At 42.9% G+C, this 21,068-nt stretch overlaps 2 protein-coding genes across 19 annotated transcripts in view; both read left to right on the forward strand.

Annotated features, from left to right (window-relative positions):
- kiaa1217 (KIAA1217 ortholog) overlaps positions 1-17,847 on the forward strand; it is a 116,444-nt gene extending 98,597 nt beyond the window's left edge. For 6 of the 18 annotated variants that reach the window (XM_081696716.1, XM_081696718.1, XM_081696721.1 and 3 more), the window contains 15 exons: positions 721-828; positions 1,075-1,124; positions 1,570-1,733; positions 1,869-2,044; positions 6,119-6,255; positions 6,351-6,498; positions 7,136-7,580; positions 8,423-8,645; positions 8,987-9,318; positions 10,338-10,487; positions 10,837-10,941; positions 12,236-12,313; positions 12,716-14,359; positions 14,940-15,077; positions 16,137-17,847. In XM_081696716.1, coding sequence (XP_081552842.1) covers positions 721-828; positions 1,075-1,124; positions 1,570-1,733; positions 1,869-2,044; positions 6,119-6,255; positions 6,351-6,498; positions 7,136-7,580; positions 8,423-8,645; positions 8,987-9,318; positions 10,338-10,487; positions 10,837-10,941; positions 12,236-12,313; positions 12,716-14,359; positions 14,940-15,077; positions 16,137-16,634 — 4,396 coding nt within the window. In that variant the 3' untranslated portion in view covers positions 16,635-17,847. Of the gene's footprint in view, positions 1-720; positions 829-1,074; positions 1,125-1,569; positions 1,734-1,868; positions 2,045-6,118; positions 6,256-6,350; positions 6,499-7,135; positions 7,581-8,422; positions 8,646-8,986; positions 9,319-10,337; positions 10,488-10,836; positions 10,942-12,235; positions 12,314-12,715; positions 14,360-14,939; positions 15,078-15,662 lie in introns of all 18 variants that reach the window. The other 12 variants (XM_081696717.1, XM_081696730.1, XM_081696729.1 and 9 more) reach the window with 10 other exon arrangements.
- A 141-nt stretch (positions 17,848-17,988) lies between these two features.
- Positions 17,989-21,043, forward strand: LOC113575672 (uracil nucleotide/cysteinyl leukotriene receptor). The gene is made up of 2 exons (XM_027007283.3): positions 17,989-18,727; positions 19,332-21,043. Exon 2 carries the CDS (start codon positions 19,348-19,350, stop codon positions 20,302-20,304), a length of 957 nt encoding a protein of 318 aa, XP_026863084.2. The 5' UTR covers positions 17,989-18,727; positions 19,332-19,347; the 3' UTR covers positions 20,305-21,043.
- Positions 21,044-21,068: the final 25 nt, after the last annotated feature.

Below are 21,068 nucleotides of genomic sequence, written 5' to 3' on the forward strand. Positions count from 1 at the left end.
GAGTGTGATGTCCTCAGGGAGTTCGGTGACGTCTGGCATCAGCAGGCAAGGCTAAGAAAAGAGTGCTCCAGAAAAATAAAACTGATCCTTAGACTGTGTGTGTGTGTGTGTGTGTGTTGACTCAGAGCAAAGCATAGTGGGTAAGACCACCCGAGTGGCATAACTGTCCAAAGAGAAGTTGGAGGAGCAGAAAATATTGTGGCCTGATCAGAAGCTGAACACAGTGAATTAAGCTTAGTTACACCTGTGGATGAAACAGATTTTTCACAGTGATACTGTAAAGCAATCCTGGCAGACAGGTCTTTGTTTATTGAGGTTCTATTAGCCTTTGGGACATCCTGATTATATAAGCTTTCTGAATTTTTAGAAACTCTAAACAGTTTCAGATTTTAAGGATTGACGCGGCTTTGGGCTAATTGGTTGGGTTTTAATACGCAATAAGATATTTCCATGAGATTTCCCTCAGATAAATGTCCAGTTTGGTAATTGTGTCTTAACATCGTCCGCTCTGAGATTAATAAAATGCACCATTCATTAAACTCGGCCCATGCCTAGGTAGAAAACAAACTGGTGATTAGCAGTCAGGCGATTTGACCTTAATTCTCTCTCTCGCGCACACACACACACACACACACACACACACACACACACACACACACACACTCACACACACACACGCTCGAAGGCACACAAGCGCATGTGTCTGATCTCTCTCTGCAGAGAGAGAATGAAGGCTATGGAGGAGCAGATAGCCAGTCTGACTGGTCTTGTGCAGCATGCTCTCTTAAAGGGCCCCAGTGTGAACGGCAACGACAGAGAGCAGGCCAGGTAAGCAAGGCAGTCTGGGAAGTGTAGTTCTCATGCCAACCTTTGTCTTCCAGGGAACAGGGTTGTATAGATGAAGAGCTGTCGGTAACCACTAACTCGGCATGCTCTAACTACTCACTCTTATTCACGTCGTATTCACATTCTTGCATTCATGTAGTGTAATACTGTTCTTGTGGTCAGTGTGGAGGTATGTTTGTTTCATGTGAATGTCGTGTGTATAAATATAATGTATTGATGTTATTTTAGCGACACAACAGTGAAGTCAGGATCACCTGTGCACAGCATGTCCAGCACAGGTGAGATATCCTCTCGTTTCTTTCTTTCTCTGCAGAACGAGATACATTGCACACCAACAGAAGCCAAAAATACTTCTCATCAAACTGGCCTTTCCTACTTATTTCAAATTCAGCACATCATGAGATTTTCCACTCATTCCATTACACATTACTCATCACACACACACACACACACACAGTGTAAGTTACCCTCCCAAAAAAGCGCATTGGTCATGAGCTATCAGCTTTATAGGGGAGATCTCTATAAAATACACAAAGTGATGTTTAGATGGCAAGAAAAAACATTTCAATAAATGAATACATTTGGTTTTCTCTCCAGGATTAGTTTCTGTGCTCAAGTTAGATATGGGCCCAAGCACTTTCAGCAGAAACTGAAAGCTGATTTATTGTTGTTATTTTGGGTACAAAGTTTATTTCCGAGTGTTTTTTTTTCTCGGGTGTTTAGGAGGGTCTCCAGTGCTTGGACCCAGAAGCAGCACAGTCCCACCTGAAAGTTTCTCCACCTCTACTCCACCCATCAGCTCCACCCCTCTGCAGGTGAATCTCGCCCAGTTCAGGAAGAATGTATCAGAGCTCCGCCTCCAGCTGCAGCAGATGAGACAGCTGCAGGTACAAAACTGTCAGCAACCAAGTGCATACATCAGTAACGGCCATCCATACCTGTACTAACATGTTAGGACTGTATTCTGCATTGTTCATGTGTGTGTGTGTGTGTGTGTGTGTGTGTGTGTGTGTGTACTGCAGTTGCAGAATCAGGAGTGCGTGAGGGCTCAAATAAAGCAGGCCGAGCAGGAGATCAGTGTAAGGCTGGCTGAAGCACTGCGGCTACAGGAAGACCCTTCACACAAGCAGCGCATGCTGGTGGAGGAAGACAGACACAAATATCTCTCCATGGAAGAGCGAGTCCTCACACAGCTGGGGTGAGCGCCAAACACCACCGTGGGCCTTTGCTGGGTTGCTTGTTTTCTTTTTTTCTTTTTTTGCATTTACAGAGGAGGATAAAGGGAAAATAATTGTGTGGAAAACAAACAACATAATGACCTAAAATGGTTTTTAAAGAGCCCCATTTCTCCAACCCTTCTCAGTTTTAACAGGACGTTCAGCATGGAAAACACTGTATATTTGGCAGGCTTGTTAAAAAAATTAAGAATGACTGACAAGCTAGATAGAACAGCGATTCACAGAGATACAGGATAAAAAATTACTTTGCAAGAAAAAAATCAAATGCCTTCTACATTTAGTAAAGGAATCTCCTTTGAACAGAATTGATTTGAGAGGCTTTGAAAACAAAATGCTATTTACTATATTTACTATAACTTATTAAATCCCATTTCTATTTGCTTGTTTCATATGTCTTGAGTACTAATTGCATACATAAATTGAAATCCTGCTGATATTTAGTGCAAAAAATGCACATCCACTCAACCCCCCTGACATCTTCCCACGATGTTACTCCTATGTTTTACTACACAGAAATCCACTCGAAATGTTATTATTGTTTTACACCAACTTTGGCATTTCTGCTTTAAATTGAACAGTTTCCTAGAAGGTTACGTCTTTGATGTCAAGGCAGGAGCAGGAGTATATATTGTCTTTTATTTTATATTTGTCTACAATGTCCACTTACAATGTTAGTGTGGTTTTAGGTTCCAAAACCAGACATAGTTCATTTTTATATAATAATAGTACGGAATAATTTAATGATGTAATATTTGTATGATACTATATATTATGTATGTGTGTACTGTTGTGTGTGTGTGTGTGTGTGTGTGTGTTTGTGTGAGCGCAAAAATGCATTTGATCCTTTGACCAACAGTCGGTCTATCGATCTTTCCTTTTATTGATGACGTCGTAGTTGGCAGTTGTAACTTCAGATGTTTTTACTGGTGCAAAATCAACTGTAACCTGGAGCAAACGCATACGCTGAGAGGAGCGAGATTTGTTAAGGGCAAATCCAGAATCAGGGTCATAATCACAGTCCAGGGCGTCTGAGAGCCGACACGGAGAGTCCGGGAATGCACGGCTACAGGGAACAATGCAGAGACAAAATTGGAAATCGGTTACAACAAACAGGACTTATACAATCAGGGGTTTGCACCAACAACAATAAGGAGAACAAATCAAAGACAAGGACAGCAAACACCAAAGAGGCGTGGACTCAGAATGACTGAACAAACACGGGGTTTAATGCACATCAAAGAGAACCGAACAAGCCATGGGTGAAACTCATGAATAGAGTAGAAGCAATGGAACCAGAACAAGGAGGCACATGGAACAAAATCCAGGAAGTAAACAAGGACATTTGAAAAGGTTGCCATGGTGATAGAGACACTAGGAGGGGCCAGTCGTAACATCAGCAGGCTCCTCGCTGCTAGTGGCACGGTCGTTAGTTTGCTGCTCCCAGCCTGCGTTTAGTACTGGTTCTGGTTGACGCGCCGTTGTATAATTGTCTGACTCACACGTTCTCTTTGTGCTCTTTTGGAGCCGGGCCAGCGTTGTTATTTAGCATTAACATTGCTTGTCTCAGCTTAGCATTAGGGAGATTGGCAGAGAGAACGTGAATGGCAGAGAGAACGTAGTTCATAACAGGTCATTATGAACCACCCGGAACGGGACATGCAGAGGGCAGACAAAGAGTACAGTGAGCTTGTGAGAAGTGCCGGGACGCAAGACAAAAATCACCGTCACCAAAGAGCAAAAGGTAGAAGTGCAAGCGCTGTGTGCGGGTGAGCAGCGGCCCACTGTGAGCACTGGTGCATGTGACCTCAGAGAAACAGAGGTTTGGAAATGGGCCATTTTGTAATTTCGATTCTAGGTATGAACTCTGGACTGGGGGAGTGAATAGTGTGTTTTGAAATTTTAACAATCTTTACATATTACTTCAAAATTCTGTATTTCAGTTAAGCCAGTGAATTCAGTTTTCCATGACGGGCCCTTTAAATCCTTTACAGACCACCTCCTGAAATGGCAGAAGCGATTGGATCTAAATTTATTCAAATGTGTCTAGGGTATGTTTAGCTTTGCATTCTTATGTGGATATTCCATATCTGGATATAATCCTCAAGACACATGAAATAATAAAGTCAATGGTCCACATAACGTGAATAGATGTGGTTAAAATCTTCAGGGATGCAGTCCGGACATAAGATGCATGAAACCACAAAGTATAAACAGGATTTTAGCTCATTTCACTTTTTAATGACTAGGAACAGGTCTGTTTTGATTGTGTGTGACTATAGCTTTGTTTACCTGTCTAATTTTGTTTAAAAAAGCATATTTTCCCAGGGTTATCGAAGCTACAGGACCAATATTACATTTGGAAACAAGACACATATAAACACATAGACTAAAAGTAGACATTATATTTTATTAGACATTCTCACTAAGTTGAGCCTCGGTAAAAAAAAATGTAAGGTTCCTCAGCATTGTATGCCACATTGTACATGGCCAAATGTAAGCTCATTATACTGACTGACCAATGTACTGGTTGACCAATGAACATAACAAAAACTAAACTTTTGTAGAGCTGTGCCACTTGAAAAAGGTGCATTGTGGAGCAAAAATAGAAGAACAGCCATACCATGAGTGAATGGACCATGAACAAAATATCAGTCAAATTTATTTATATAGCGTTTTTTCAACAGATGTCAGACACATGCGCACACACCTCATTACCCCCTGTGATCTGCCACTCCAAAGGAGCCACTGAAAGTCTCGCACCTTGTTTTCATCCCACAAACCCTCATTCAAACACACCTCTACTCAGAGTCACAGCTCCAAAAGCAGCAGCAGAGTGGTGTTTCCAGTCTGCAGTCGCTCAGGTTAAAGCCAGCGTCTGACAACCTGTAGAAATAATGTCCACGAGTCAGGCAGCGAAGGAGTGTGTGGTCTGTCTGCAGAATTCACAGGGCCGTGCGGAATGTGGCATGGAAACTGCACTTAGCAATCGCTCATGGCTTGGCTGGACTGTTGGGGGACGCTGGTCTTTAAATAAACTAAATAAAGTGACACACGTATGCTGACTAGACAGTAGTCGGTAGTTGTAAGTGTTGGGCCACTTAAATGAATAGGATTTGTACAGTATAACACACCACAGTTCTGTTCATTTGATGACTGTCAGTCATGGATTTATTTTGCGTAACGTTACATTGCTTTTAACCTCATTTCATTCTACCCTGCAGTATTTCACAAGTGTTTGGTCTAGTGTTATAATGAGGTTTATAGTTTTACCCATAATTTTCAGCCAGAATGGAAACTGCTTCTTTCCTTCCTACATCTTTCTTTTTTTAATTTCTGTAAAATAAAATGTTTGTTTTGGTTTTTTTGTGGTTGTTTTCCCCGCAAACTCAGGGTTACAGCACAGTCAGGAGGTTGCAGATGAAGGTCTCTGATCTGTCTTAATATAGACTGTGCTCTCAGATTTGCATTTGGGCTTGTGTGTACGTGTATGTGTGTAAATAAATGCGTGTAGATTAAACACGAATTATGCACAAGTGGTGCCTTTGCACTGCGTTTTGTGCATGCGAGCTGTGTACTTCCTAAGTGCGTGCCTAGCAGATGTCCTAAGACTCTACCACACTACAGTCAGGATGAATCTTGAAGGTGATATGTTAGGATTGCTATTTGTGTATACATTTCACAGTAATTCTCTGTCTTCTCCAGGGAATAAACAAACCTTTTCCTTCATTTTATGAATAATGCTCATGAAACATTATTGAGACTACATGCATTATTTTAATTTATGTACAGATCAGATGCTCCTTTGTCCAGTATTTCTGCACTTTATGTGGTAAATGTGATAGATAATATATGGTGGTGCGTCTGTGCTCACATTCGAATGAATTGCTACTGTTTGTCTGCCCCCTAGAGTGAAAAATATGTAATTACAACACAATTACAACAGTTTGTTTTGTAATTATAATATTTAGGGAATTGAATGTGATTTTAATGTAATGCATATTAGTTCATTTGTATGTGTTCTTGTGTTTGTACAGGGATTTAGAGTTCTATGTGGAGTCTCTGAAAAGAGAGCCGAGTTCAGACGTAACTCCACGTTGCGTCACCCTGAAGGAAGTAGAGGAGGGGGCTATCAGCCTGAGGAAGGTGGGCGAGCACCTGGCAGGACTTAAAGGTAACGGGGGAGGGGTCCTGCAGCTTTCGGTCAGCACGCTTCAGCGCCGCGCGATATCCTCACGTTCTTGCCCCGCTGTGTGCGCGCGCATGAAGGAGAGTTCCCGGGCCTGCAGGCGCGGATGCGCGCCGTGCTCAGGGTGGAGGTGGAAGCCGTGAAGTTCCTGAAGGAGGAGCCACACAAGCTGGACAGCATGCTGAAGAGGGTGAAGGTGCTCACCGATGCGCTGAGCACTCTGCGCAGGTACGCAGCGTTTCAGGGGCTTTCATACCTGAACGACCCATAATCAGTGTGAGGATAATCACATGATTATGTTTCATGTATTAATGTTGAGCCTTGCCTCTCCTTTCCATGGGTGAATAGAAACTAGTTAAGTTTAGTTTTAGGTTCCTTTATGGCAGCTCTTCTACTAGAGTGGTTTGGCCATTCGACCTCTCTGCTCCCCACAGGCACATCTGCTATCTAACGTGTGTGTAGCATCTCAGTCAGCATACAAATAACTTTATTCAGTCTACATTTCATATATCAAAAAATATATAGCAAATATTTCTAATTGTATATATCATGTAATAACCTTATTACTATAGTTACTTATTTAGTAATTATAATGAATTATCCAGTATGAACACTGAGTTAGAATCTACCGGTTGGTCTTTGGAGTGTGGGGAGTTAGCAGTGTTTGGAGTGTGGGGAGTTAAAACAGTGTTTCGAGTGTGGGGAGTTAAAACTGTTTGGAGTGTGGGGAGTTAAAACAGTGTTTCGAGTGTGGGGAGTTAACACTGTTTGTATGTTCACCAGTGGGAATAAGAGCTTAAAAGCTTGCGTGTGTATTACTGACAGACATACCCATGGTCACCATGTATCTGTTTGTATCGTCTAGGTCTGTCACCGAGGGCTTGCTAAAACCTCCAGATCCTGTTACCATGACGACTTTGACTGCAGTGGAGGGGGTGGAGTCAGCCCCTCCTGCTGATCTCCAGGACCCAGTGACCACGCCCCTCCTTGAGCCTCAGAGTTCCTCTGTTAGGTCTGAGGTCATCAACTCCAACCCTGTGGTGATCCACCACGCCCAGAGCTCCCCGGTGACGCCGCGGCAGTGCCAGCAGTCGGCGGCACCCTCGTCCGCCAGCCCCGTGCAGCTCAAGAAACCCAGCGCGCTGCAACCAGACCACGGCCCGCCGTCGAGCAGCGTCGCCAACGGCAGCGCCCGCAGGAGCGCGGCTCCTGGTGACGACGTAGTCCACGACGGCGGGGCGTCTCCGGTCCTGTTCATAGAAGAGATCACAAACCACAGCAAGGGTAAAAACAGAGCCACGTCGATAGAGGTGAGCTCTGGTAGACACGCGGTTGAGATGTTGCATTAGATACGGCAGTGGACCAGTCTTTATAACATACGGTATCTACATGTATTTACACAACCAAATGCATTCAGTGATTGAAATAACCAAGCATAAAAAAAAGTTTTACATGCGTGCACGTCATTAACACGGCACACCAAGAGTCCAGTTCAGCAAAATGAACAGAACCTACACATTTCAGTAGTACGTTGACTGATGGTAATTTGACAGTCGGTCTGTTCAACACATACAGAAACGTGTAACACCTTTTATCGCACAAAGGAAAGCATATAACTATAAAGCCTGTGACTAATTTAATGTACCTGAAAAAAGCACATGTAAAATCTATAAAGATTTATTAAACATCTCCATTGAATTGCATGATAATGTAAACAGCATGAGTATCAGTAACAATCTGCATATCTGATTAGCTTCTACTATCAGTAACTAGATATGGGATATTGGTTTCTTTTACATTGTTGCCCTTAGAAATAATGCTAGCTACCACACTGACTATATTAGTGCTAGTGTTGCTAAGATATGCAAAGGTACATTTACATTTATCACATTTAGCTGATTTGTTTATCCAAAATGATGAACACACAACACTATGAGAAATCCATGTTTTTTCCAAGTCATAGAGACCTAGCTTACATTTATATTTACATTTACATTTATATTTACATTTACATTTAGCTTAAAGTCAAAGTCAAGTTCAGTGTCTTTTTAGACTTTCTCAGCTACGGCACAATTAATCTAATTTTGAGTCCAGTCATTTCTCACTTCCCTCTCTTTCATCTCTCTCTCTCTCTCTCTCTCTTTCTCTCTAGGCTGCTGAGAGAGAGTGGGAGGAAAAGAGACAGAACATGGGCCATTACGACGGGCCCAAATTTGAGAGGATGCTCCAGGAGGCAGAAGCAAACATGCTTAGGGGGATACCCAGCCTTGAGGGTCCAAGCAAGGGGGACAGCCCACCGAGTCCCTCTGCAGTGGCTCCCGCTGCTCTGGAGGATATGGTGGAGAAGCACCAGCCTTCTGCCATCCCCGCACAAGGTAGCCATGCTCATATCAACGGCGAAAGAAGAAACGAGGGCTTTTACGGCCGCTAACGCTTAGCGTGCCCGCCCGCATGTACGCACAGACACATGCTGGGGACAGAGAGATCTTTCTCTCAGTGCAACATATTTAGCGGTCGCTATCAGGCCATGTACAGCTGCTTTGAGAATGACAGTTTGGTGACCGTTTCTGTTTGACCGGAGAACTACATCGTTAGGCTATAAGAAAAAGGTTGCACAATCCTCTGAATGGTCACAGAAAAGGAAAAATTAAGCCCTTCTATAGAAACATAAAAGCATGACTATTTACCATAACCGTTTGTACTAATTGTGTTTCAGAAAACAACCAACCTGAGTCACCCAGTTCTGAGAAGCCCCCTAAGACCGGGCCAGAAAAAGCCCCCAAAGGGCAGCTAGAGAAGCCAGCTAAAGCAACCACAGTGGAGAGGCCTGCTAAAGCAAACCTGACGGTCAAAACCAGCCTTGAGAAAGCCACGAAGCATCAGGACAAAGTCACCAAGCTGAGTCAGGGCCCAGACAAGACCAACAAACCCCCACCTCCTCCCCCACCACGCAGGAACTACCCCACCACACCCCCCAGCACAGGCATGACCACCACGCGCTCAGGAGAGCTCGTCTGCATCAGCAGGAAGGAGTCAGGCTCTGTGCCGGTATGCTGTGTGGCTGTGGGTTTGCGTACATGCGTGTTGCATATCTGTGTTGCTTAATGTGCATCAAAGAATGGAGACAAGACGGTTCTGCCGCTGCAGCAAACCAAGCAAAGTTCTGTAGCGCCCCATCACATGTATGCGTCTGCATGCTTGCACATATTAAAGGTCTACAGTACAGCACTAGCTCAGCCATTGGAGCCTGTGTGTCAGAGATAAACAAGTCGAACTAACTGAATATGACCAAGTTTTGTTCAGTTCTGTTCCCTTTATCATCCCCAGAGGACATTTGATTTGCACCCATGCATACTAAATATACAGTATAAAAACAAGCCACATTTACATTTACATTTATATTTAACATTCAACAACATGCAAAAAAATCATAGACATAATATACATCAAATTAAACCATATAAATACAGTATACGCAGTGTAAGCAGTATAGAAACAGTAAATAGTAACATGCATCACAAATGTAAGAGTGCTGTAGCCATGGGTGTCATGGTACGGCTCCTCCCCCAAATGTCTGTGTGTGTGTGTGTGTGTGTGTGTGTGTGTGTGTGTGTGTGTGTGTGTGTGTGTGTGTGTGCGTGCGCGTGTGTGTGTGTGTGTGTGTGTGTGTGTGTTTGAACAGCAGCAGTTATTTCGTTAGCCATCTTACCAAATCACACTTCAGATTTACACTTCAGGTTTTTTTCACACCTCTTGAATTAGCAGTTTTTTCAGTTCCACTTCTGCACAGTGGGTCTTATATGGAAATGTCATGAGTGAGGTCAAAGACACCGCTGTTTCCAAACATACATGGTGACGAGTGTACTTCATTTGCTTAGTTGTAACATTTAGTTTTAGGCTAAAAAGATGCTACTTAAAATGTAGAAAGTAACTACACTATTTCTTTGCAACCCAACAACACTGTACATCCAAAGCCCAGACAGTCCTGAAAGGGCTGTTGTTTTATGTTTGGAAATATGAGCGGCTGTCTGGTGAAGAGCTGCTGGTAACGTGGGTCTCTGATGCAGGGTGCTGCAGGGGAACAGAGTTCTGCTCCGAAGTCCAAACCCAAGAGTCCCGTAGAGGCGAAGCCAAAGTCCTGTGCCCCGCCTGCTCTTCCGGCCTCGGCTGTGGCTGAGGGGGAGGACAATGGAGACAAGATCATGGCAGAGCTACAGGTGAGCATGCGGAGACACGCGCGCACACACGTCCCTGGTTGTTGTGCTTGTGGGATGTCTGTGTTCTGGTTTCCTTGTGGTTGTAGGGCTTCATTTATCTGTGGCAGCAGGGGTATTGTTTTACTTGACAAAAAAGTGTCATGTCCTCCTGACATTCAAATAACAGATTTAGTGCAAATTATTTCTGTTATTTGGTATATAATGTCAAATATATTCTTAATATTCTTAAAACACATGGTTACTAATCACAGGACTGCATATAGAAGTGGTCCCATGTCTCCCCTGTAAACAGTGAGCTATACTCTGGGAACGGGGCCTTCTTAATCCGCTACACATATTTCCCCCTCAGGTTTTCCAGAAGTGCTCTGTTAAGGATGTAGGGCTCAAAGGTTTGGTAGAGCCACAGATCAAAGAGCTAAGACCCGGGGCCTTACCGCCCCTCAGAGATAAGAAGGTAACAGACATGACCTCTCTTAGCTGTCCCTCTAGCTGCCTGCTCCTCTCAACCGCTTGCCCCTGATGGCTGCCTCATATAGTGCTGGTCTGCGTTTTTCTCACAGTGCTTGCAAAGCTATACATGCTTATGATGGATATCTGTACAAAACATTCTCGCTGATTTTTCTTTTAAAACCCTGTTTTTCTTTTCTTTTCTTTTATTTCTGCTGAACTCAAGGCTTATGCTGTTAGTTTCTAGTTAAAACCCAGATCCAGATATGCCTCTTTGTGAATAAAAGATAATTCTGCTTTATCCTTGCAAATTTGATCAGCTTTGTATATTCCTCCAATCAATAAACTCATGAGTTCTATGGCATTGTAATGTAGCCTTTTGTTGTTGCGTGTTTCTTTTGAAATGGGTAGGTTTTAGACAACTTTTGAACACATATTACTGCTAAAAAATACAAATCTGTAATACTATTTGAAAAATACTGGTGAGAAAATGACACCTCCAACATCGTCATCATGTGAGGATGATTTGACCTTTATATTTTTTACAAGTAGTTTGGACCAACCAGTGTTGTAAACAGTCATCATGAACTAATTTGCCCGCATCGTTGGAATTCTAGTTCATTCTGGTACATTCCGGTAAAACGGTGTCATTGGGAGCACCTACATTCAGCCTTAAGTCCAGCGTAAGGTGTAGCTTCTGATGGGTTGTGGATAAGCTACAGCGTAGAGGAGGAGCATATGAGAGTTCAGTTGCTCTGACCTGCTCACCCTGCATGCCCTGCTCTAAACTTCCTAACTTCTGGGTTTAACGGCTTTCTCCCCTCTACATCACTGAACAACTTTTTATCTTTTGATATTTTTTCTAACGTTGTATAATCTGATCTCAAGAAAAATAAGAATTACATCTTTACTCACTACCATTACCTCCTGTCACTTTATATACTTAAGATGATTTGCCAATTTCAGAGTTCATTTTATAGGTATTATGATTTTCTTTAGGTGTTAGATTTTTTATCTAAAAGTTAATTACTCTATTGTAAGGTTTTTTAAACTTCTAGGAGTGTAATCCAGATCTTTACCATGATATCCTTTGCCACAGATCATAAGATAAATGCAGTGATCTAGAATTTCACTCATATTTACAAACAGGTTGTTGTTTTTTTTAACACAATTAGAATGCATGACATGTTCCTAAAGGTTTCAAGCTTTTCAAAGCAGTTCTATGAACAGTTTCTTGTGGTAGAGAGTTAAGCGGTAGGGTATCTGTGAGCAGTGATGTTATTCCTCACAAACTATCCTAGCAGAATACAGAAATCCAAGAAGACAAAGTTCTGGTCACAGATGAAAATGGCAACAACACAGTCCGTCAAAGTCCAGGGGTAAGCAGCTGTGCTCATCACTACTATTTATTTATCTGTCTATTCATTTATTTATTCTAACCCTCCAAAGCCCCACTTGCACACACATTTTCAGTGTCAATAGAAACAAGCCCTGATGAAGACCTGTGTGCTGAATTGCTTTGGTTGCAAAAATGTTTTTCCAGTCATCAAGTGTTGCTGGTTTTATTTTCTCTAAAATAGTATTAATCTTTAATAAAGTAAGCATCACAATTAATAATCATTGGTCAGATATGTCAGGTACATATTTTAACACATTTGAATATGTAATTTAGTGTCAGTCATTTTACTCTGGAAGGCGTTTACATGTATTACATCATGCTGTGTATATAAAGTCCCTTACTAATATTCTTTTTCATTCCCTCTTTCCTTAAACTTTTGAAGGTAATCTACTATGTCACAGCTCAAATCACCAAGGACACACCAGAGGATTCAACTGACCATAGATCCGCATCTCAATCGTCCTCATCACAGGTTTCACATGTCAGTGCTTCTGAAAAAAAAACAAAAATGCCACAGGTATCCTCAGATGGCTCATCTGGTAGCCCAAAGAACAGAGTCCCTGACAACATACGTGGCCTTCCTAGTGCTCTGTCCTTTAAACAGCTCACTCGATCAAGCTCACTAAAGTCAAAACACCAGTCTCCAACTGAAGAAGGGCCAGGTAGCCCAACACAGGGGAAGGTACATGTGGTCAAGGCTCCCCAGGTACAAGTGAGTGTAGAGGAGAGGGTGGAGTCTCCTACAGCAGTTTGCACACCTGTTTCAGTTAGGTGCCCAGACCTGATCCCTTGCCAGGCAAGCGCAAGCTCTGGTGAGTTGGGATCGGCAAGTCGGGAGCTTGTGTTTGGTTCATGCAAAGCTAGAGAAAGAAAGTATGAAGAAGATGAAAATGATAGCGAGGCCTTCCTCAGTCCTGACTTGCCAGGAGAAGAGCCTCCTCCTCCTCCACCTGATAATATTGCCTTCATGATCACCAACACCAAAGTGCAGGCTTTGTCCACTGGGGAGTACCAGGAGCTTGTCAATGCCAAGAGAGGTAATGTGCAAACTGTCACTGTTGGCAGCAAACCACAAAGCAAACATGGCAATGACAAAGTTTCTCAAATTGTCACCAACAGCGATGGACCAGATGATGTTGAAAACAGTGGATTCAGTAAAAAACCTGTCATTATAATTTTCGATGAACCAATGGATATCCACTCAGCCTACAAACGTCTCTCTACCATCTTTGAGTGTGAAGAGGAACTGGAAAGGATGCTGTCAGAAGAAAGGATAGAAGAGGAAAGTGAGGAAAATGAGGATGAGGAGGAAAGAACTGGAAGGATACAGGTCAAACTTAAGGGGGATATGGGAAATTCTGGGAGGGCACCAAGTGAGTCAAGCCCTTTCTTGGGCACTGGGGACAAGTGCCATGTGTCTTCATCCCCACTGTTATGTGATGGGGGAATGCTAAATGAGACTGCAACTGATCCCAAGCAGGAGGCTAAGAAGAAGTTTAAGTTAAAATTCCCTAAGAAGCAGTTAGCAGCTCTGACACAAGCACTTCGCACTGGTACCAAGACAGGCAAGAAAACCTTACAGGTGGTAGTCTATGAAGACGAGGAAGAGTCAGATGGGACTATTAAGCACCACAAAGAGACCAAAAGGTTTGAAATTGCGAGATCCAAAGAGGAATCAGCAAAATCCGAATCAACCCTTCAGGAAACTCATGGACGGACAGAAGAAATCCGAAAGAGCACTTACAAGACTCTTGACAGCCTTGAGCAGACCATCAAACAGCTGGAGACCACCATCAGTGAAATGGGACCAAGGTCTCCTGAGGATCTGCAACCTAATGAGTGCTCTAAACATCACAGCAGCCCAGGTAGGGAGACCTCAGACAAAGGGACTCCTCAGAAGACCTTCGTTTCCAAACCCTCCAGCAAGAGTTCTGGACTTCGGAAGAAGCCCAAACCACAGATCCTTCCTCGGCCTTCCACGATCCCCACCACAGGCGTATCCATCACTCCAGCATCTTCCCAGCAGGTCTCTCTCTAGCTCTGACCACTTCGCTCATGAAGACTGTGGGTCTCTCCCTATCCTCTTCCTCACAGCAACCCCAGCCTAACCAGTGACTTCCACAGATCCCTAATCTCCTCTTCCTGTTCAGGGGACTGACTTTGGGATCTCAGCTTTTTTAACCCTATCTGTATATGGTGTGTGTGTGTGTGTATATGTTTGACTTGGTGTTTCACAGGTGGTATTAGCAGATCCTATACCTCTACCTTCACATGTTCACTGATAAGTTTCTAACCTTGGGTTCAGACAGCCAAAGAGAGTGCTCACAGTCTTAGAATCACACTCTTTCTGGTTCTTTTAAAGTGGGTTTTAAGGTACAAGCACAAGCCTTGTTGGTGTTAAGGACTGTTGGTGTTCAGGACTGATTTGCATGCATCTTTATCTCTTCTTTCTGACGTTATGAAATACCACAGATGTTATGAAATACCACAGATGTTTTTGTACAGACTTTGCCTACTTCACAAAAGTACCCCCAATGTGGCACTTTTTTGTGTTCCTTTCTTTTTATTCCATTTTTTCTCCTGTGTGGTTTGAATCCCTCTTTCAGAACGCCAGCGTGTCCTCACCTACTAGTCGGATGCCGGTGCCCATGTCTGCCAAGGCCAGGCAGCCGCCAGGCACCTCAGACAGAGAGAGGGCAGCAAAACAGCAAAAGCTACAGGACTCTCAGAGGCAGTTCCGCCAGGTAGTCTTATCATAGAAGCACTGGTCCAGTCAGCCATGAGACATACACTTAGGGACACTTACACCATTTACATTCAAATGAGTACATGCTAGTTGTGAGCTACAATAGGGCTTGAGTCATAAAGGAAAAGGAACTAATTAAAATCATTTTCGTACATTCTCCTTTGTGTGAATGGCTCAGTGCTGACAGCCACCTTGGATCTGTTGTCAGCTCTATGGCTGTGATTGCTGTGACTGAAGGCATGTGACTATCTTGTAACACCACGGAATGCTTCTGCTTGTTGACTCTGCTTGCGGCTTTGGTACTGTGTAGGTGACGAGGACACAAAAAGAACAAACAGAAAGACAATCTTTATCATCTCTTAAGTTACCACCACATCTTTATCCTCAGTTAACAGTTAGCCATGCTTGGGCTAAAAGCTGCTTACACTACTAACTTAAACCAGGTCACATATCTCACACTTCACTTTCACACCTATATTTATTTCTATAAAACTACACAACGATATAACACTACTACCCTTGCTAGCTAAGAAACTCCTCTACTAAACCCAATCTTGGACACTTTCCCCTGTTTGCCTCTCAGGGGATGAGTCCCCTCCCCCAACAACCAGGACCAACCCCCTACTAAATTTGCACCGCCCTCTGGAAACCTTTCCCCAATGCACCTTCTCCACTCTTCCTGGAGCGTCCTCTGGTCTTGCGTACTGGTTGGTTACACTGTGCAATACTCACTTTAAAATATGAATGATCTTAAAAACTGAATAATTTTACATTGCCCTCCCATCTCCTCTCAGCTTTCACTTACACTCCCAAACGAAACTCTGATAATATACTTGACATATATGTGTGTGTCTGTATGTGTATTTGTGTGTGTGTGTGTGTGTGTGTCTGTGTGTGTATCTTAGTCAGTAATTAATGTACTTTCTGCCTTTGATCTCTGATAATTAACTGTAGATGGTAGTAGTGTAATTTTAATGTGTTTTACACATTCTTCACATCTTCGCAATGAGTTCCCCTATGGTTGACAATCAGTGTGTTTTGGCATCTTTGTTTGCAGGCTAACGGAAGTGCTAAGAGATCTGGAGGAGATCCCAAATCCACTTCCCCTACCATGCCTGCCTCTAAAATTCCTGCTTTTTCCTCTAGTACAGGAAAAGGTGCTTCCCAGTCTGATTCTACTAACCCTGTTAACTCCTCGATTGCCCCCACTTCCTCTTCCTCCCTTTCAACCAACAAGTCTTCCATTCCCACTCATCGCTCAATCCCTGCCCCGTCTTCCCAGATTCCCTCCCTATCTAATGGCTCTCTGAAGCTCGCACCTGCCACTCACAGTGCTAAAAGCCTGTCTTTATCCACACAGACCCAAAATGGCAGACCTTCCTCTTCTTCCTCTTCCTCTACCCATTCCCCTTTGTCCCCCACCATGTTGGCTCAGGGTGTGAAGAGTATCCGAACCATACACACACCCAGCTTCGTCAGTTACAATCGGCCACACAACGGGAGTGCTGGAAAATCAGCTATCCCTATGGCAACAGCCACCAAGGACGCTTCATGAAATGCTCAGCCACTATCATACAGTCATGTCTTAATGAGGTATTGTTCCTGCTCATTAACTCAAGTTCTTGGGGTTTTTTTTAACACAGCTTTGTTCCATCCCCCACCCCCTGATTTTATCATTATTTTGCTGTTGCCTTGCATCCAGTGTTCCGACTGCACTTTGTGGGATTCGGGGGGGGGGGGGGGGGGGGGGGGGTGTATTTCAGTTTAACTTTTTGTGTATTGTGTGAGTATTGCTTGTTCATTCAGTAGTTTTTACATACAAGTAGCTTTCAGCCTGTTTTAACTTTCATGAAATGCATGCTAACCAAAACATTGTCATACAGTTGTGGAAGAAAAGAGATTTCATTTAATTGTATACTGCAATCTTGGATTGTTCCATTTCTAATATTTGATTATATTAAATATATATATTTTTATTATTAAGACATTAAACACATAAAAGTTATAACTCACAAAGTGTAAAATAATGAGCACTTTGCTCTTCAGTGACTCTGGGTGGTCATGTTATATTTTGATCTTTTTTTAACTTGACAAATATTGGTTGCAGCCATTGTTTGTTTTTAAAGTGTACCAATACCGTACTGTACCTGTAGACAATTTATAGCAAATTAACATTTTTACACTGAACATTTCTGTTCTCAATTTCACTGCCAGTTTCTTTGGATTTTATTATGAAGTAACAACAGCTGTGCAAAGAGTGATGCTCAGTCTCTTCAACGGTTCTCGTGCCTACTTGCCAAAACGTGTTTATCATCTTTATTATTCAGAACTATTGAATATGTGCTGTGTTAAGAGACTCTAGATGTATATGTACAATGGGCTGTCCCTAACTCAACCTACCTGTCTGCAACACTCGTGCTTTACTGGATGACTGGCTTTTAAATTAATAAAAATGTGTGTCTAAATGTATGGTTGAACGCTAATGAATGATAATCCCGTTCTCTACTACTCCTGTATATACTGTAACTGCGCCTATGAGATTTAGTCTAGTTTTGTTAACAAATTGTACCAAAATGTATTTTTATGCATGCCTTTCTGAAACTGTAGAGAAATGATGCAAGAGAAAGACGGTGTAAAACTATGCTTGCACAGATAGATTTTGTAAATAGAATTGTTTCCTCTGGTTGTGTAAAGCTTTACAAACAAAACAGCACACATGAGCTGTGAGCAAGACTGTAGGCATAAAAGTAATAAATTTCTGCATGTCATCTGTATTGTCTCCTTTTTCAGAAACTTTCATATAAAGGTTTGCGACGGTACAACTAGCCCTCCAGCTGCGTTCTTGTTTACAATCAAAGTGCGTGTAAAATAACTTTAACGCGACAGCTAAGCTAGTTTAGTTAACATGCTCAGACGCCACGTGTTTCACCCAGTCAAACCCAAAGTAAGCACATTACATGTGTGTGAGCCCATCTCCGTTTTGTTCCACACCATCACCATGTGTTTAGAAACAGCATTGGCAGCTGGATAATGAAACACGCTGGCACTGTGAATTAGAGCAGCTGGGAGGCTGCTGGTTTCACACTGCAACCACATGACACACGGTGCTTCTAAATGTTCCAGTAACTACTGACTTGCGCTTGCCATTCGGCAACATCTAACACACAAAATTTAAAATTCTATATCTATAAAATTCTTAAAATGTGGCTATATGGCATAATATAATAGGCTAAGTACACTCGATAATAAATATTGTTCACTGTGATGAGAATAAAATTAGTATTTAAGTAATAGAGATATGACTACTTAATTAAATTATTGAAAATTTCCGTGCGTAATGACGTTTTAGTTGGGTGATAGTCGTAATCAAAATTCGACGCGTTTTTATGTGTTTGTTTGAAATGAAGATATCGTGTCGATTGTAAGACAAAATAGTTACGGGATGAGCACGAATCGTTGGACAGACCAGTCAGACGGTTACGGAATGAGCACGAAGCATTCGTCAGACCAAGCATGCGGTGCTCATAAAGCAGAAATGAGCCAAGTTAAGCGTACTTGAAGGCACTTAAAATGACTTTCAGTTCCTAGGTGAAGAGAATTATTCTGTATGCCAAATTCTCCTTTGAAGGAGCACTACTGAACCTACAGGTAAGTACTTACGTGTTTTTAAAAGCCAGTATATGAAATGTTTTGGTTTTTTGTTTTGTTTTTGACAGAAGTTTTAAAAAGAAGAGTCTATACAGTTCTCTCATTAAGGAAAAATGGAATAATGTAATAGAGAAAACTGACTCCAGCTATGAGTGTAAATGCAGTAAGACTTTACAGTCAGCTCTGAATGTTCTGTTTATGTTAAATTCTAAAAAGCATTAAGAGCCTTTTAATTACTCGACCACTTGCTGATGGTGTTACACGTAGCTGTCATGTTTCAGTAAATACTGCCTGGCAGTTAACTACCCATTGGGCTGTACAGCCTATGCCCAGAGAAAGGACCAGCTGGAAGGCTCAACATTGTGGACAACCAAGTCTATCTGGGGAGTTGATCTTGATTACGAATTCTCCCTGTTTATGGTGATTCCTTAGAACGAACATTGATCCTAAAGCTGTGTCCCCATTCAGACAATTTGTAAAATAAATAAATAAACAAGTATTTTTTTAACATCTATTACCTTTACTTTGTATTGAGAGAGGCAGTACTGAGGTGGTTTATACTTTGCTATATCAGTCTGTTTATAGCTCTTTCTTTCCTTCTCAGGCTGTGAAAGCCGGTTATGAATCGCTCAGAGGAGGAGCGGGCTACCCTGTACTCGGCCGGGACCCACGAAGAGAACGTTTTTTTCACCATCTTCTACATGCTGCTCCTTGTCTCCTCGGTGCCCTGCAACGCGCTGGCTCTGTGGGTGTTCATGCGTGGACAGAGCTGCACCCCTTCCACGGTGCTTCTGCAGAACCTGGCGATAGCCGACATATCCTACGTGCTGGTGCTGCCCATGCGCGTGCTCTACCACGCCGCAGGCAGTCGGTGGCTCCTGGGCGAGGCCCCCTGTCGCCTAGTGGGCTTCTTCTTCTTCCTCAACCTCTACTGCAGTTTGTACTTCGTGGCTTTCATTAGCGTGGACCGACTGCTGGCTGTGGCGCTGCCCCCGCGGTGTCAGCGCCTGAGGTGTGGAAAGAAGGCCAGCGTGGCGTGCGCGATGCTGTGGGTGACGGGGATCGTCTCCATGTCGCCCGTGCTATTCACGCCCCAAACTAGCACCCTTCGCTCCGGAGTAGGCAACGTGACGGTGTGCAGCCAGCTGTACCTGGAAAAGGCGTCTTCCAGCGCTCTTGCGTCCACCGCCGTCGCGGTCACTGTTCCTCTAGTTACCCTGCTGGTCTCGTACACCCTCATCCTCCTCAGGCTCCGCGCGACGCCGTTCCCGGAGAGGACTCGTGCTCAGCGCAAAGCAGCGGCCATGATCGTGCTGACGGTGCTTAATTGCCTTGTGGCATTCGTGCCTTACCACGCACACCGATTCCTTTACATCGAGCGGCACACCCGGGGCCACATATCCGATGCTGAAATCAGGTCCCTGGCGTTTGGTAACCGCCTGACCTCAGCCATCACATGTTTTAGTGCAGTTCTTGATCCTGTGATGTACTTTTTCTTGGCTAGAAATTACCGGCAAGCTCTGCTTAAGATGTGTGGAAGAACAGTGGACAAGGAAAAGCAGCCGTCCACCACATGAATAGGGCAGATCACTCGCCCTATTTTTATTCATTTCTTTTAAGCACTTATTATAATTATAATTTATAAGGAAATAATTGATATAATGTAATACTAAGTAGTATTGTTGATGTTGTTGATGATGCTTTCCTTTAACTCTGTTTAGATATGCCATCGCCAGCCAGTGGTTCATCTAAACATACTTAACCCTGAAACTGAACTGCAATCTCAGTGGCTACAGTAGCTACAATACACTATACTGTAAATGTTACCTGTATAAGCCTATTATGATGTGCTGATTAAACCCACATAAACCTAACCTCATATTTCATTTTATTCCACCGGAATAAAAGTGATCACTCATTAGGCCAACCCGAAGTCATTTTAGTTTCATTATTAGTTGCAGGCAGTATGCTCACCACAGACTGCAGTAACCATAAACAGTCAGGACTCATCATCACATGTGAAGCAACCGACGTGCGTGTGATGTTATCATCATACGGGAAATAGCAGTAAGCATGCTTGTGATGTCTGGGTATGCAAAACAGTCCAAATGAAAGTACTGGAAATAAGCATTTACATATCTTACACTCCAAGTATATGTTTCACATCACCACTAGATCAGAGTTCTCTGGACAGGTGTGACAACCATCTACGGTAAATGTACACAGAATTCACCTATATTTTAAGACACTGAGTCCATAAAGCTGCTCATACTATGAATAATCAAAAACATAATTTTGATGAATATTCATTGTTTACGAAAGCCATAGATTTTAATCTTTT

Source organism: Electrophorus electricus, chromosome 14, assembly GCF_041902795.1.
Source record: "Electrophorus electricus isolate QZ-2024a chromosome 14, ASM4190279v1, whole genome shotgun sequence".
In the NCBI taxonomy this organism is placed as follows: Eukaryota; Metazoa; Chordata; class Actinopteri; order Gymnotiformes; family Gymnotidae; genus Electrophorus; species Electrophorus electricus.

Coding starts and splice junctions, on each gene's coding strand:
- LOC113575672 (XM_027007283.3), top strand. CDS start 19,348: ATGAATCGCTCAGAGGAGGAGCGGGCTACCCTGTACTCGGCCGGGACC.